At 42.3% G+C, this 15039-nt stretch overlaps 1 protein-coding gene across 5 annotated transcripts in view; it reads left to right on the forward strand.

Moving 5' to 3' along the window:
* The window catches only part of HEMK1 (HemK methyltransferase family member 1), a 44578-nt gene that overhangs the window by 15355 nt on the left and 14184 nt on the right, over positions 1 to 15039 (forward strand). For all 5 annotated transcript variants that reach the window (XM_044451358.1, XM_044451357.1, XM_044451361.1 and 2 more), the window contains 2 exons: positions 8065 to 8226; positions 9888 to 9952. In XM_044451358.1, the coding sequence (XP_044307293.1) occupies positions 8065 to 8226; positions 9888 to 9952 (227 nt within the window). The remainder of the gene's footprint in view (positions 1 to 8064; positions 8227 to 9887; positions 9953 to 15039) is intronic.

Raw genomic sequence — 15039 nt, forward strand, 5'->3', positions numbered from 1 at the left:
ACACAGCTACCCTCTGAAAAATCTAATTAATACTACAATCCTCTGTTGCTTGTTGTTATATGCCATCAAGTCTTCTCCAACTAATGCTAACCATTGAATGAAAGCCCTCCAGAATGTCCTGTCCATCACAGCCCCGCTCAGCTCTTCTAAACTCAAGGCTGTGACTTCCTCTATGGAGTCAATCCATCTCCTGTTTGGTCTTCCTCTTCTCCTGTCTTTAACTTTCCCTAGCACGATTGTCTTCTCCAGTGAGCCTTGACTTCTCATGATGTGCCTGTTGTGCAACAGTCAATACAAGAAGACTGTGGGACTGGTGTCCATAGGTTTAGCTTAGCTGCTTGAAAGTTTGTGCTTACTTGAGAACATGAGATATTTTCATCAAAAGGGCATGTCCTTTTAGAAACCAGTTCGATAGGAAACAGAACACTTGGGCAGAGAGATCATATAAATATCCTGTTCCTGTTTACCCTCTCAGAAGAACCAACAAATAAATCTTAGTAACCAGGAGCAAAATTACTAGTGACCAATACCTTATGCCTGATGCCTCAACAATTGAGCCAGGTTGTCTTGGAGCCCTGGGTAGACCAGGAGAAGGGGCAGATTATCTCAGGAACTGGCTATTGAGTTCTTTCTCATTCTCTCACTTTGCTTCAGTCTTGGAGCTCTGTTTCCTTCCATTTTGGTGAAATCAAATGCTTTTAAAAATTACTCAAAGTATGCCCTGTCCACCTTCTCGCTCTTATGCTGCTGTTCAAGCATGTGCAAAGGAAGAGAGGGAGAAAAAGAGAAAGGAAGGAAAGTCAGGGCATGACTAGGGGAGGGGGAGAGTGCTTCTCTGGGTCCTTTGTTGAGTGAAAGTAAATGAAAACCAAGCAGCCCTCCCTGTTGGGTTCCTTTTGCCTTTCCTAGTAATAATGCTGTATGTACTGGAGCAAAGTTTTTCAAATAACTGATGATGGGTTTTTTCCAAGCCTGGGGAGAGACAATTAATTTTGAAATGCTTCCACTCAATCAATTCTAGGAAAGAGGCACTGAAATTCCTCAGCTGCTTTTATAGGCAATACTAGGGATTCAGACTGGCAGAGGGTCTAGCATCTAGGATATACTCAGAGTCAACAACCAGTAAGTTGCTCTGCTAAGAGTTACTTGCATTGAACAATTCTCCACTAACCTAATGACTCATCCATCTACGTGAGTATGAAACTAGGTCAAATGTATCTTCAGTGCTTTCATGTGCCACATGGAAGAATCTACAGAGAAATGAAGTAGCAAGCAACACGGTATCGATTCCTCCAAGCTTAAGGTGCATCACAATGAGACTCTAGAATTAAGCATGTTAGGCACAATTACAGGTGAAGTTGAAAAAAATGTTGCCTGTATTAGACTCCCTATCTACAAATCTATGGGGCAACCACACATGTAATACAGGCAGTCCCAGGGTTACAGACAAGTTCTGTTCCTGAGAATGTCCTTAAGTTGAATCTGCAAGCAAGTCAGATCACATGATTAAGCCAAATGTTTGTCTTAGTATATGTATATATTTTACCGGTTCATGAATATAAAACATTTAAGAAACACTTCCATATTCACTAAAACACTGTATAGCATTGTATGATAATAATACAGTAATAATAAAGTAACTCCAGGTCCTGAAGATAGAGAGAAATGTATGTATTTATGTAGGTACACTGGAGTGTAAAAAACAAAACAAAAAAAAAAACCCCAAAAGGAACAGTTCTTAAAATAGTTTAGCACTTTCTTGAGGTAACATTAAGCCTAACATTAACTGCTAATGATAGAGATGGACCTGGTGCTAGAGAGTCAGGGTTCGATTGTGCTGCTGGTGTGGGTGGGTTACCACTGGAATTGCTTTCTTAAAGTAGGCCTCAAGGGTTGTTTGCACAGCCATTTTCTTTTTCTCACCATACATGGCCTTGTAGCATCTGAAGGCCTGGTTACAAGGGCAAATGCTAAAGAAAAACCAAAGGGGTTTTTGTTCTATGTGTTCTATGCATGCGCTGAAACACAGGCTTGGGTATGCTTGAGTCAATGCCGAGAACAAAAATCCATGAAGGTTGGTAGTCAGATTGCAGGGAAAGCTGTATGAGGCAAGACTGAGGGAATTGGGTCTTTTTAGCCTGGAGAAGAGGAGACTCCGAGGGGATCTGTTGGTATGTGAGGTGATGTCAGGGTAGAGACCTGTTCTCCCCTGCAGAGGAGGGCAGGAAGCGCTCCAATAGAGCCAAGCTCAGGAAACCAAGGTTCAATTTGGATGCCAGGAAGTACTTCCTGACAGTTAGGACCCCGAGGGTGTGGGATGGGCTTCCATAGGAGGTGGTTGAGGCCCCATTGGTGAGGGTGTTCAAGGATAGGCTTGATATGGACATGGTAGGCATATCGTAAGAGGAGCCGGCTAGAGCCGGGGGTCAGACTAGATGGCCCGGGAGTTCCCTTCTGACTCTCTCTGTTTCTATGTTTCTGTTTCCCTAGAAAACTAGGCTGTCACTGATGACGCATCACCAAATGTGTCACATAGTTCCCTAGATAAATATTGCATAGTTCCTTAGAGGTAGCAGTGACTATCACTAGTGAATCTCTATCTCTAGCAAAAAGCGTTGAATATCTCTAATGAAAAGTTGTGACTATCACTGGGGAACTACATGGCCACTGAAGATGTATCACCAAATGTGTCATGTAACTCCCTTGAAATATGCACAGCTTTTCACTAGAGGTATTCAGATAGGGTTTATGGCAGTCCACACATTTGTAAGTATGGGTTGTTCATCACCTGGACATTCATAACTGGGGGACTACCTGAACTGTGTGAACTTCTGTTCACTGCTCCTAGAAAAGGTATTATTAAGTTGAAAAAAGTACAAAAGAGGGCAACTAAGATGATTGAGGGATGCAGGTGGCACAGTGGTTTAAACCACTGTGCTGCTGGGCTGGTTGATCGAAAGGTTGCTGGTTCAAATCTGCACAATGGGGTGAGTTCCCGTTGCTCTGTCCCAGCTACTGCCAGCCTTGCAGTTCAAAAGCATGCAAATGTAAGTAGATAAAAAGGTACCACTCCGGTGGGCAGGTAACAGCGTTCCGTGCACTTCAGTGTTTAGTCATGCCGGCCACATGACCACGGAGACTGTCTGCAGACAAATGCTGGCTCCCTCTGCTAGGAAATGAAGATGAGCACCGCCCCCTAGAGTCAGGCATGACTGGACTTCATGTCAAGGGGAAACCTTTACCTTTACCTTTAAGATGATTGAGGGGCTGAAGCAATTACCCTCGAAAGAAATGTTACATCTGGGACTGTGTAGCTTAGAGGAAAGGCAAGTGAGTGGAGATGACATAAAGGTATAGAAAATTATACATGGCATGAAGAAGTGAATAGAAAGACTTTTCTCTTCCTCTCGCAATATTTGAATAAGGGGCCATTCAATGAAGCTGACTGGTAAGAGATCAAAGCTAGGACTTCTTCACAAAGTGCATAATTGTATGTAATTTACTTCTGCAAGATGTAATGATAGCCACTGATAGGTTTCAAAGGTGATTAGACAAGTTCATATAGAATAAACCCATCAATGATTACTAGTCCCGAAGGCTTTATGCTACCTCAAAGGCAGCATGCCTGCATACAGCAGTTGCTGTGGCACCCAGGCAAGAGATGCCCATTGTACTCATGTCCTCCTTGTGGGTTTCCCACTAGTGGCTATAATGGCCTAGTGTGCAAACAGAACACTGGGCTTCTCCAGCAGGATGTTTCTTATGTTATCAAAGCAAAAAGAAACAAATGCAAATAGCAAGGTTGAGTGGCAGGGCTGTCACCAGGAAGAACAATGTTTTGTTTCTGAAACATTGTGCAAACCTATGAATTTTAGTCATTTTAGAGGACTTTCAGGGTCATAAACAAAATAATAATAATAATAATAATAATAATAATAATAATAATAAAGGATTTCCAGAAAGTATAGTGCAAAGAGTGACACACTAGGGCACTGTATGGACCATACCAGGCCCTTATATTTTTCTATAGCAGACCGGACATAAAAAATCCCACTGTCTGAGCAGCCTTGGCTTAATCAGTGGCCCCTGGACAATTTATTCTTGAGCCTTTATCCAAATAAAATTAATTGTGACTAAGGTCCAATGAGAGCTGGCTAGCCATGCCAACCTTTTGCTGAATCAAGGTAATTTTCTGTTTCCTATTTTCATAGGCAGCAATTTATTGCCTTCTGACAGTATAATGCTGAGTAGCACAAAATAAGCATATAAGGTTCAAGTTCTAGTATTGTGAATTAACCCTTGGAGCATTTGTCTATCATAGCACAGTTGGTTATGCCTAGCTATTTCTCTAAAGCAAGAATAGCTACAATTAGCATATGAGTTTTTGCCACATTATACATTATGCTGCATTATGTTGAACAGCACAGAAATGGGCAAGGGAACTGATATAGCAATAGCAGGGTCCAAGAAAGCTCAGGGGTTTTATTCTTTCCAGTTGGTTTAATTTTAATTATTCTTTACGTGAGACTCCTAAAGGATTTTAGAGATGACTATTAGAGTAAAAAATAATAATTACTAGGCTGGGGGGTCATTCATATTAAACTCAATGTTACATGATTCAAAATGCCATCTACATTGAACAGAACAGCCTTTTCATATGCCATCAGTAACATTAACTGATCTGTTGACTGGGGAAATCTTATTCTATAATGTATCCAACTCTAGATACAGCTATTAACAGCCTCATGTAGAAGAGTTCTAAAAGGGAGATGAACCTGCCTCACGTAAACTCTCCTTCCTGGGAACTTTTCTCCCAACCAAGTTCACTTTTGATATTGGAACATTCTGGAAGTGAGAAAAGCACCAGAAGTGACAGACTATGAAGGGGATAAATCATGGCCCAGTGAAAGAATCTAGGAGGTCCACCCCCATGTTCTCTTAATATTTGCTTTGCCCAGTTTCGAACAAATGGGTCTGCCTCTGTCATATGTAATTTTGATCTTAAGCACACAGACTCAAAAGAGGAGGAAACAAACTCCTTCCTTTTGCAAGTGCCATATAAGCTTCTGGATTATATCTTCATGTTAGTGAATTAAACTTCTCTGTGTTCCATCCTGATGCTTGACATTTTCCTGAAGTGCTGAAACCTTTGTATAAATAACACATAGTCATAAAGTGCCAGAAGGCCAACGTGTTCAAGGGCGCTCTTGCTGACCAAGCTTTCTAGGTATAGGTACAAACTTCATCTGCAAATTCGAGGAAGAGCTCTTGTTATCACCACTGCCAACAGTACATTCCCAACTCTGGTTTTCGTCTTTGAAAAAGAGAGAGCAAAACAAATGAAAGTACTGGATACAGAGGCCTGCTTTCCGGAGTTTGTGTGTGATCTCAGACCTTCCTACAGCCATTGTAAGAATATTCCATGAGCAGCAGTATCTCCATGGGAGCCAGATTTACCTGTATTCTAATAAACTGCCCGTATTAGAGCAGGCATTTCAACATTTTCTAGTTCTCCAGAAACATATTCTTGGCACAATGTGCTCCCAGTTCTTGTCCTCAGGCCTCCCTTGAATGCTGCCTTCCATCACTGTTTCTAAAAAGATTGGCCATGTTCCAAAATAATTAGGCTTCTGTCCCAAATGTTCTGAGGCAAGTTCACAAAAACACCTTCTCCCTTCAGCCATGGAGAAACTGCATCTCCTTGCTTTAGCTCATAAAGTTGCACAAGCTTGTTCTTTTTCGATTGAAACATCTAAGTGACTACGAGACAATTGATGAGCCATTATTCCAGATTTAAGCTATGATTCCTTTTTCTCTTTGTGGGTTGCTGGCTTCCTCTGCTACGAAGGCATACCAGTATTTCCTTTCAGTCCAAAGGCCAGAAGTGGGTGCATGTTGTCAGCTTAGTGTGTAGCCCCTCACTTAAATCTTAAAACCACTACACCCCAATCTCATACGCCTACTTAGACCTCTGTGGTGGAGCTACTACTCTGGATTTGGGAGAATATGCTGGAAACCTTGAGGGCTCTTGGCTTGGTGGTGAAGTAAGTCAGCAAGCATCTTGCGGTATTATGTGACTTTGGATCTGCTTTTCACAAGGGGAGCCATTTGGCTGAAGCTGCACTCTCATGGAAATGCCTAACATCTCCATCTTAGGTAATACTGTTCTGAATGAATGCTTCCCTTGAGGGGTTTTAATGTTTGGGGTAATTTCAGTATCCTCCCACATACACACACAGATGTAAAAATGAAAGGTTACCTTATGAGGGTTTCACCTCAGGTGGGAAGCATGAATTGACCCGCAGGGTGAGCTGCATGTATATAGCATGGCTTGCATGACTTATGCGTGGTGGTGAACAACTGTAGTGGAGAGAGAGAAGGGAATGCATGACCAGTGGAACAGTGGCAGAAGGACACCTCCCACCAGTCTGCCTCTGCAGCAGGCAGACTGGTCCCTTAAGGCTGTCATCCTTACACTGAGCTGACACCATTGCAATATTTCTTTTTTCCTTTTCCCTTCATTAGTGTGAATGTTGCCAATCTGCCACTGTTCCAAAATGCCCTCAGCAACTCTTAGGCCCTAGTAGCTGCATTTAGTCACCTGTTTGCAACATCTTGTTTCCACAGCAACTGCTTGTAGTGCCCTGCAGACACCGTTGTGGTGGAGAATAACTGGGAGAAATGGATGCGTGTCCTTCTAGGCTTTGTAATCTCTTCTGCTGTATTTTTGGTTGCTTATTTGCCAGTGTGTCAAGAGACAATCTGGGCTCTCTGTTGGTGAAGGCTGAGGTTTTTTTTTGAGGGAGGCCTATATAGTTCTCAGTTATGAAGAAATCTGTCTTCCTACAAGCTTCCATGCTGTGTTAATATTTACATAAAAATAGAAATTAGTGCTGAAAACAACAAACAATCATTTTATGATCTCATGGGCATGCATGTGTTTGTCCTGGAGTATGTTTCTGCTGAGTCAAAGATTTTACACACACACACACACACACACACACACACTTGTTCTAATGCTCATTACCCACTTCTAGATAACCCTAGTTTAGAACTGAGGCACTTCCACTTCACAGTATCCTATATTTGAGGAATTCTCAAGCACTAATTTCATTCACAAACCAAGGTGGCAGTTCTAAACACACCTGGGAATAAGTTCCATTGAACTTACTGTAGTTTACTTCTGAGTAGACATAGCTAAGATTGTATTGTAACAAAGCAATCTGTTAGGATGCAGTTTCAATTATACTGGTGGTAAATTTTCCTGCTACTGACTTGAACTATCAATACAGGCTCTGTTTTTATTTCCTTGCATCCCTTTCTCTCTCTCTCTCTCTCTCACTCTCTCTCACTCTCTCTGCCCCACTCCTTCCAGTTTCTGTGTTACACAACTGCAAAGCAGTCAATTGCTACTCTTCTCCTCTCTCTACCCTCTGTATGACTTTTATTCTAGTATGTTTGTCACATGGAGCTGAAGAGTCACATCCGAATTGCAATCTCTGCCATTCCCGTTCTCAGAAAATGTGTAAACTCCCAAGGGAGATGCATAATCTGTATTACATATGAGTTACTGTTGGCAGAGGAAAACATGTGAGGGTCTTGTGCTCCCTTTCAATTTGGATATCCCATCATACCCAAAGCTGCTCCCAGGCTATGAGCTGGATCACTTGTACATGTACTGTCAATATACTCTGGATGGTTTCCCACACATCTGGAACAGATTTTTTTTTGTGGGGGGGGCAATTTACAGGGAAGCGGAAGAAATCCATTCTACCCATGGTCCTTGGTGAAAGAACACCATTGGCTACCACACTTTTATAGGGCAAGGACAAATTTAGTGTACCATTGAGACATGGGCTTTCATTGGCAATGAAATAAGCTTCCACATTTCATCAAGAAAGTAAAATGGTAAAATGGACAGATACACCTGATTCCCTGGTCTGTTGCCTGCAAAAGCACAAGGCTCAACAAACAATCTCCAAAGTGTCTCACAGCATACGATGTCCAAACAGGAAATTGAGAACTCAGGATGGAAGCATCACAGGGTTTGGTTTTGCCTGCTAGGAACTGGTCTCCCTTACTGTGGCTGAAGAATTGAGGAAGAGAGTGACCACAGCATGCTGCAAGAATCCTTTGCTGTCCCCAGAGCCCCATGGTCCTGTGATCCTGGAAGTTGGCTGCGGCTCAGGGGCAATTGCTCTGAGTCTTCTGAAAAAGTTGCCCCATGTAAGTGGATTGTTCGCTATATGCATAAAAACCATCTCATCTGTGCTCCCATTTCATCCAAAAAATGCAAGGAAGTAGGAGGAGGAAAAGCTATGTCTTAGAAGTGTTTTTGAATGAAGGCCTAATGGCAGGACTGCATACCACATTCACGCTTTATTTTGCAAGTGCTCTACTTTCAAGTAGCCACTTAGTGATGCTGGGCTACGTTCTAGGACTTGTATAATCCACAAGCTCAGACACAGCCTTCCCTCCTACAATATGCATATACTAATGGTGAACTTTAGCTGCACATATTGTCAGAGTAATGCCTTTTCATCTTTATTTTCTTCACTCAGAAAAATATTAAGACATGAGTGATATCATGAACTCCTGCCTTTTGGTTGACATACTGCTGCCCAAATTCAGTTACTCCTGGATTTCTAAAATGTTTTATATGGCTTTGCTTACTTCCTAACAGGGAAGGCTCCAACAGGGATTAACACACCCAGAAAGGCATTTGCTCCTAGTGCTAAGGGCAACTATGAAAGGCACGAGCAGGATGGTTTCTCAGAAAACAACAGTGCAGGATAATGGCTGCACATTTTGACTACTGTCTCAAATTCTACAAGGGTTAGAAGAGAGGTTGTTTTAATGAACATTAGGAATTTGGGGATAATGGCTCATTGAGCAGGGGTTAACTATACCTCCCTGTGGAAACGAGTGCTCCTGCTGGAATGTGGCACAGACAGCAGCGTAAAGACAAGATGGTGAGCCTCAAGACTACCAATAAGGAAATATGCAGGGTTGTTCATGACCATATCAGAAAATTTTACACACAGAGCCATATGTGCCTGACAAAGACCACCCATTATCCTGTCAAATGCTAGCTGTCAGAATTCCTTTTCCCAAGAAAAAGAGGGTGCATTTTCCCAAGTACCTGGAGTCTTTAAAAATGTGCATAATGTATATCATCCTGTGGGCTGTTATGGGGGGAAAAGGTGAGGATCTTGCTATGAGGGGATTAGTCACACCTCTCCCCTTTTTCAAGCAGAGATCTCTCATGCCTTTGTTTCTCTTGACAGTCTGTTTCCCGACAGCCGGAAAGGAAAAAAGCAAAAAGGAAGGAAACCTGTTTGGAGCCTCTTTGGGGCAATGTCCAAGGTTGATACATTCCACACTTTGGTAGCAGGTACCCTCCTGCACTTTGACCCAATTGAGGTTTCAAATCCCTACACTCCTGCATCTGCAGACCTCTGCAATTGTGCAAATTAAAATAAGAATTAAGCTATTTGCACACATTCTGCTCTGAGTTTTTTGTGTGAGTGCAGGATGAGAGTGCTCTGCATTCAGGGTCCCAGCTCTTACCTCAGAGCAAGTTTCTAAGATCAGCTTAAAACACCTGTGGCGGTCATGACTCAGTCTGTTTGTTTGTTTGTAAATTTATAGGGCACTGAATAACCTGACAAGGCTCTCTCATAGTCTATTAGACTCCCTAATTTTATATTCTATTAATATAGACTATATTATCTAATATCTAATAGTACGTTCTAATAATAGAATAGTAGACTCTCTAGTAGCCTTAGGAAAGTACTATTCCCTGTTCTTTCCACAGAGGGCATTCATTTGTACCCAATAAATGGCTTATGTGTGCTTCCCTTCCCTCCCCTTCCCTCCTTTCTCAGAGCCAGGTCATTGCCATAGATAAATCAGAAGCGGCTGTGAATCTAACCAAAGAAAATGCTGAAAGGTAAAAGCGCACATCCTAAATATTGATAGTGAACAAATATTTGAGGTGATTCCTTCTGTAGCTGAAATAGCACCATCCAAACACAATAGGAAGGCATCAGCAGACTTAGGGAAAACCCCAAGGTTTGCAGAAGTACAGAAAATTATTTAGGAACACACACACACCCAGCAACCTCTGTTACTACAGAAAGTGGGCAGGGAGCCGGGAATGGGACAGGATCCCAGTAAAAGAAAGAATTGAATGAAATGTCTGGATCGCAGAATAGGAGCACTCCACACTGCCCCTTTTTATTTGTTGAATTTACTACTTTGTCAGTCAGGTCCAGTTATCCACCACTGGGGCTCTTGAAATACAGTCCATTGGCCAATATATATGTATTTTAATAAATAAGTAGCTCACTAGCCCCAGCAGTTGATGTAGCATATGCATAAATCCAGTGTAGAAAGCACAATGGGCTAATATAATGGTTTTTAAAAGTCATCTGTTTCAGAGTTACTTATAATTCATACATGCAAGAATTCCACATTTATTATTTGCAATAAACGTGCAAATATTGCATATTTATTGCATGTTTATTATTACATTTATATGCATGGAAATTGCAAGTTAAGGTATCAAGCTTTAAACATCTGAACTATATACACATTCTGCATGTGGTGCCTCCATGTATGCAAGCATTCTTTGGCTCTTTTGGCCCCAGTCCACTTCTGCTACAAATTCCCCAGACTGTCCTTTGTGACTCAGTCTAAGTTTAAAACAGCAACCCGTTTCAGATTGCCTTTTGCATTTGCCTTGTTTGTCCCACCTTACTTACATTTTATACTGTATCATCCAAACAATGTAGTGAACTTTCATGTGGCTCAATCTAATAGATATTTGGGATTTGTATCTTGCTAGGGGGAGAAATCAAATATTTAGCAACCCCACAAACAGGCCAGGTATTAGAACCTGGAGTTGCCAATCCACAAATATACTCCAATAAGTCCCAGCTAACATGACCAGTGGTCAGGCTGTTGTCTAAAATATCTAGGAAGGCACAGCTTTCTCCCTTCTGCTCCACAACAGAACTTCAGGGTTAGCTCTTTTGACCATTTCTGTATATTCTGTAACTTGGTAAACTCTTTATGCGAACAGCACACACTTCATGCAACCCACACTCAAGTATTTCACCGTGTACATACACTAAGGATGCAGCTCCCCCTTGTCTTGAGCTATTGGCTTCAACCTTCCTAGTGTGACAAAGGCCATCTTTGTTCATGGAAAAGGCTGTGAGCATGTATTTTAAAAATTTCAAGGACTCTGAATTGCATTTAAAGACATGAAAAACTTAGAAATAAATAACATAAATATATCATGGATTTTAATAAAAGCATGAAAGGCAAAACCAAAACAATTTTGTCATACTTTTGGACATAAATGAAAAGGCAGAGAAAAAATGTGAGCAAAAAAAATTAATGTTACACCTCCATCTCCTAAAGCCATGGTGATGGTGTGTGTGTGTCCTTCCTTCCTTCCTTCCATCCTTCCTTCCGTCCTTCCGTCCTTCCTTCCTTCCTTCCTTCCTTCCTTCCTTCCTTCCTAATCAGGAACTGACTTTGATGCTTAAGATACCTGGTAATAAGAACTTGGCACATCGTTTTTTTTAGTTCTGAAATTCCAGCACTAACATTGGTATTGGTTGTGTAAGGATTGCTGAATAGCTGAACTCTATACAGTGATACCTTGACTCACAAACTTAATCTGTTCCAGGACTCTGGTCATGAGCCAAATTGGCCATGAGCCAAGTTAAATTTCTCCATAAGTTTCAATGTAAATAAGGTTAATCCTTTCTGTAACCATTTTTTTAAAATCAGAAAAATGTGAAGCAAAGTGACAAAGGACAACAATGATCGTGGCCATCTCCCCGTCCCCTCAGCACAACCAAGATCGTACCTGTCATCCCTGCACGCGCCCGTCATCCCAGCGCGCTGGGCGGGGATGGAGACGGGCACAAACGGGGCATGCTGGGGGAGGGAGAGACAGGCGCGATCTCGGCCATCTCCCCACCCCACCCCCAGTACAATCATGGCCATCTCCTCACTTGTCGATGGCCAAGATTGCACCCGTCTTTCCTGCAGGAGCACGCCTGTGATCACGCACATCTTCCCTGCACAAACGCAACTGTGATCATGGCCATCTCTCCACTCTGGGGGGTGGGGAGATGGCTGCGATCTTGGTTGCCACCCAATACAGCGTTCACGACCCACGTCAAAATTTTCATGAAATTTTTGTTCGCGACCCGATTTGGTCGTGAACCAAGGCGTTCGTGAGCTGAGGTACCACTGTACTTCTGCTCATATAATAATACACTTTTGCAAAAATGTACAACTGCAAAAAATCTTTTTATTCAGCATCATTGCATTTCTATCCATGCTTTTTAGAACTGGGATGTTCCCCTCTGAGTCGAGTCTATGCATTATGAACATGTGGTTCAGCTCTCCTGGACTGTACCACTTAAGACAGTAATGGGAATCACTCATTTAGGAAAAAAAGTTTTACTAATTAAATTAGGGTTAAATAACCCTAGTTACTATATCTAAAAAGATCTGAAAGCTGTTTCCATATGTAGCCCTGCAATTTATTTCTATGTGAACCAATAAGATAGTTTGTTGTAGCAAGCAGCACATAAATGTTACTAATAAATTAATAAAAACTTGCTGTGTGAGATAAGTTAACCTGATAGAAAGCAGTTGACCTACAGGAGCACAGGGAGCCTTGTGCCTAGGCAAGGATATGAACCCTGACCATTTTTCCCATGGTCCAGGTCATATACTATCTCCGTGATATCACTGTCTCAAGATAGGGCATGAGGGGCGTCACACCAACATCCCTGGTACTGCATCTTCTAAGCTAGTTGCATAGCCACTGCCATATACAATGGCCTAGTTTGAAGCATGGGGTACTATATTCTGTCTAATATGAGCCGAGTCATTCCTCCCCACCCCTGACCCTGGCCTCACTCACATAGACACTCCTCCTTGTTTTCTTATCTCATTAAAAATGCAGTTAAGGGCATAATCCTCTGGCATTGTGAGTCCCCAAATGGGGATGACAGCAGAGGTAATTTTCACCTGCTTGCCCTTCTACTCTGTATTCTCAATAGATAGGCTTTTTAGCTCTTCTAGCAGGGAGATCTTGGTTGGAGGAAGAGAGAATGAAGCAGTTTCAGGATACCCTGTATCCTGGCCACTCCCGTCTCTTCAGCTCCCCACTCTCTTCACCCCCTATTCTAGATCACTTTCCTGATCTCAGAGAGTTGCTGGTGCAGTTCTTTCTGTGCTGGCCAGAAGGAGGATGGGAAACAGAGCTCAGGTTCTCTCTTCCAAGGTCAGAATGTTTCCTCCAACCTCAATGTATATGGGAATCTGAAATGTTCTGTGGCCTCTCAGAGAATGTTTAGAAGTCATAGGATTGCTACTAAAGTCATGTTTTCATCAGATGTTAAGCGCTCTTCAGTCACCCTGAAGACTTGCTGTCTCTTCTCTTTTCATAGTATAGTAGAATTGGAAAGGACCAGAAGGCTGTTGGGTCCAGCCCCCTGTTTAGTGCAAGTAAACCATTCCTCTCAGATGGCTGTCCAGGATGGGAGAGCTCACAACCTCCCTATTGGTTTCATTGTCATACTGCTCTAACAGACAGGAAAAGGTTAGTCTGGCAGGATTTCCTGATATCTAGCCAGAATCTGGCTTCCTGTAACTTGAGCCTATTATTCTGTGTCCTGTACTATGGTATGATGAGGGTCAGATTCTGTCCTTCCTCTTTGTGACCACCTTTCATGTACTTATAGAGTGCTATAATTTCAGTCAAAAGAATAGCCAAAGTAAGAATTGAGCACATCTGTCTTTCCTTTACCATCTGTTATCATTTGCCATGAGTAGTTGGTCCACTTCCATTTGTTCTTGTTTGTCCTTAAATGCAAAGCCTAGAGTAGCTCTACTGTGGAGGCAAAAAGGAATTTGGTGCTGGGACATATCACAGCAGCAATATAGAATGGCTTCTAGGATAAGCTTCCATATGGCACAGTTGTGTTGGAGGAAACCCTGTATTGTTCACTTAAAAGAAAGGGTTTCTATCACTTGGTGCTGGAAGAAAAAACAAAAACAGGGAAATGAGTCTGTAGTTTAACAAAAAAGGCCTTCAGATGTCTCGAGATCCTTAGTGGAGCTACAGTATATCACAGAAGTGAGTACACTCCTCACATTTTGTAAATATTTTATTCTATCTTTTCATGTGACAACCCTGAAGAAATGACACTTTGCTACAATGTAAAGTAGTGCGTATACAGCATGTATAACAGTGTAAATTTGCTGTTCCCTCAAAATAACTCAACACACAGCCATTAATATCTAAACCGCTGGCAACAAAAGTGAGTACCCCCCTAAGTGAAACTGTCCAAATTGGGTATTATTAAGTCATTTTCCCTCCCTGGGGTCATGTGACTCGTTAGTGTTACAAGGTCTCAGGTGTGAATGGGGAGCAAGTGTGTTAAATTTGGTGTTATCACTCTCACTCTCTCATACTGGTCACTGGAAGTTCAACATGGCACCTCATGGCAAAGAACTCTCCGAGGATCTGAAAAAAAGAATTGTTGCTCTACATAAAGATGGCCTGGGCTATAAGAAGACTGCCAAGACCCTGAAACTGAGCTGCAGCACAGTGGCCAAGACCATACAGCGGTTTAACAGGACAGGTTCCACCCAGAACAGGCCTCGCCATGGTCGACCAAAGAAGTTGAGTGCATGTGCTCAGAGTCATATCCAGAGGTTGGCTTTGGGAAATAGGCGTATGAGTGCTGCCAGCATTGCTGCAGAGGTTGAAGGGGTGGTGGGTCAGCCCATACACCGCACACTGCATCAAATTGGTCTGCAGGGCTGTCATCCCAAAAGGAAGCCTCTTCTAAAGATGATGCACAAGAAAGCCCACAAACAGTTTGCTGAAGACAAGCAGACTAAGGACATGGATTAGTGGAACCATGTCCTGTGGTCTGATGAGACCAAGATAAACTTATTTGGTTCAGATGGTGTCAAGCGTGTGTGGCAACAGCCAGG

The sequence above is a fragment of the Varanus komodoensis genome, unplaced genomic scaffold (assembly GCF_004798865.1).
Source record: "Varanus komodoensis strain SLA01 unplaced genomic scaffold, ASM479886v1 scaffold6_2, whole genome shotgun sequence".
Classification (NCBI taxonomy): domain Eukaryota; kingdom Metazoa; phylum Chordata; class Lepidosauria; order Squamata; family Varanidae; genus Varanus; species Varanus komodoensis.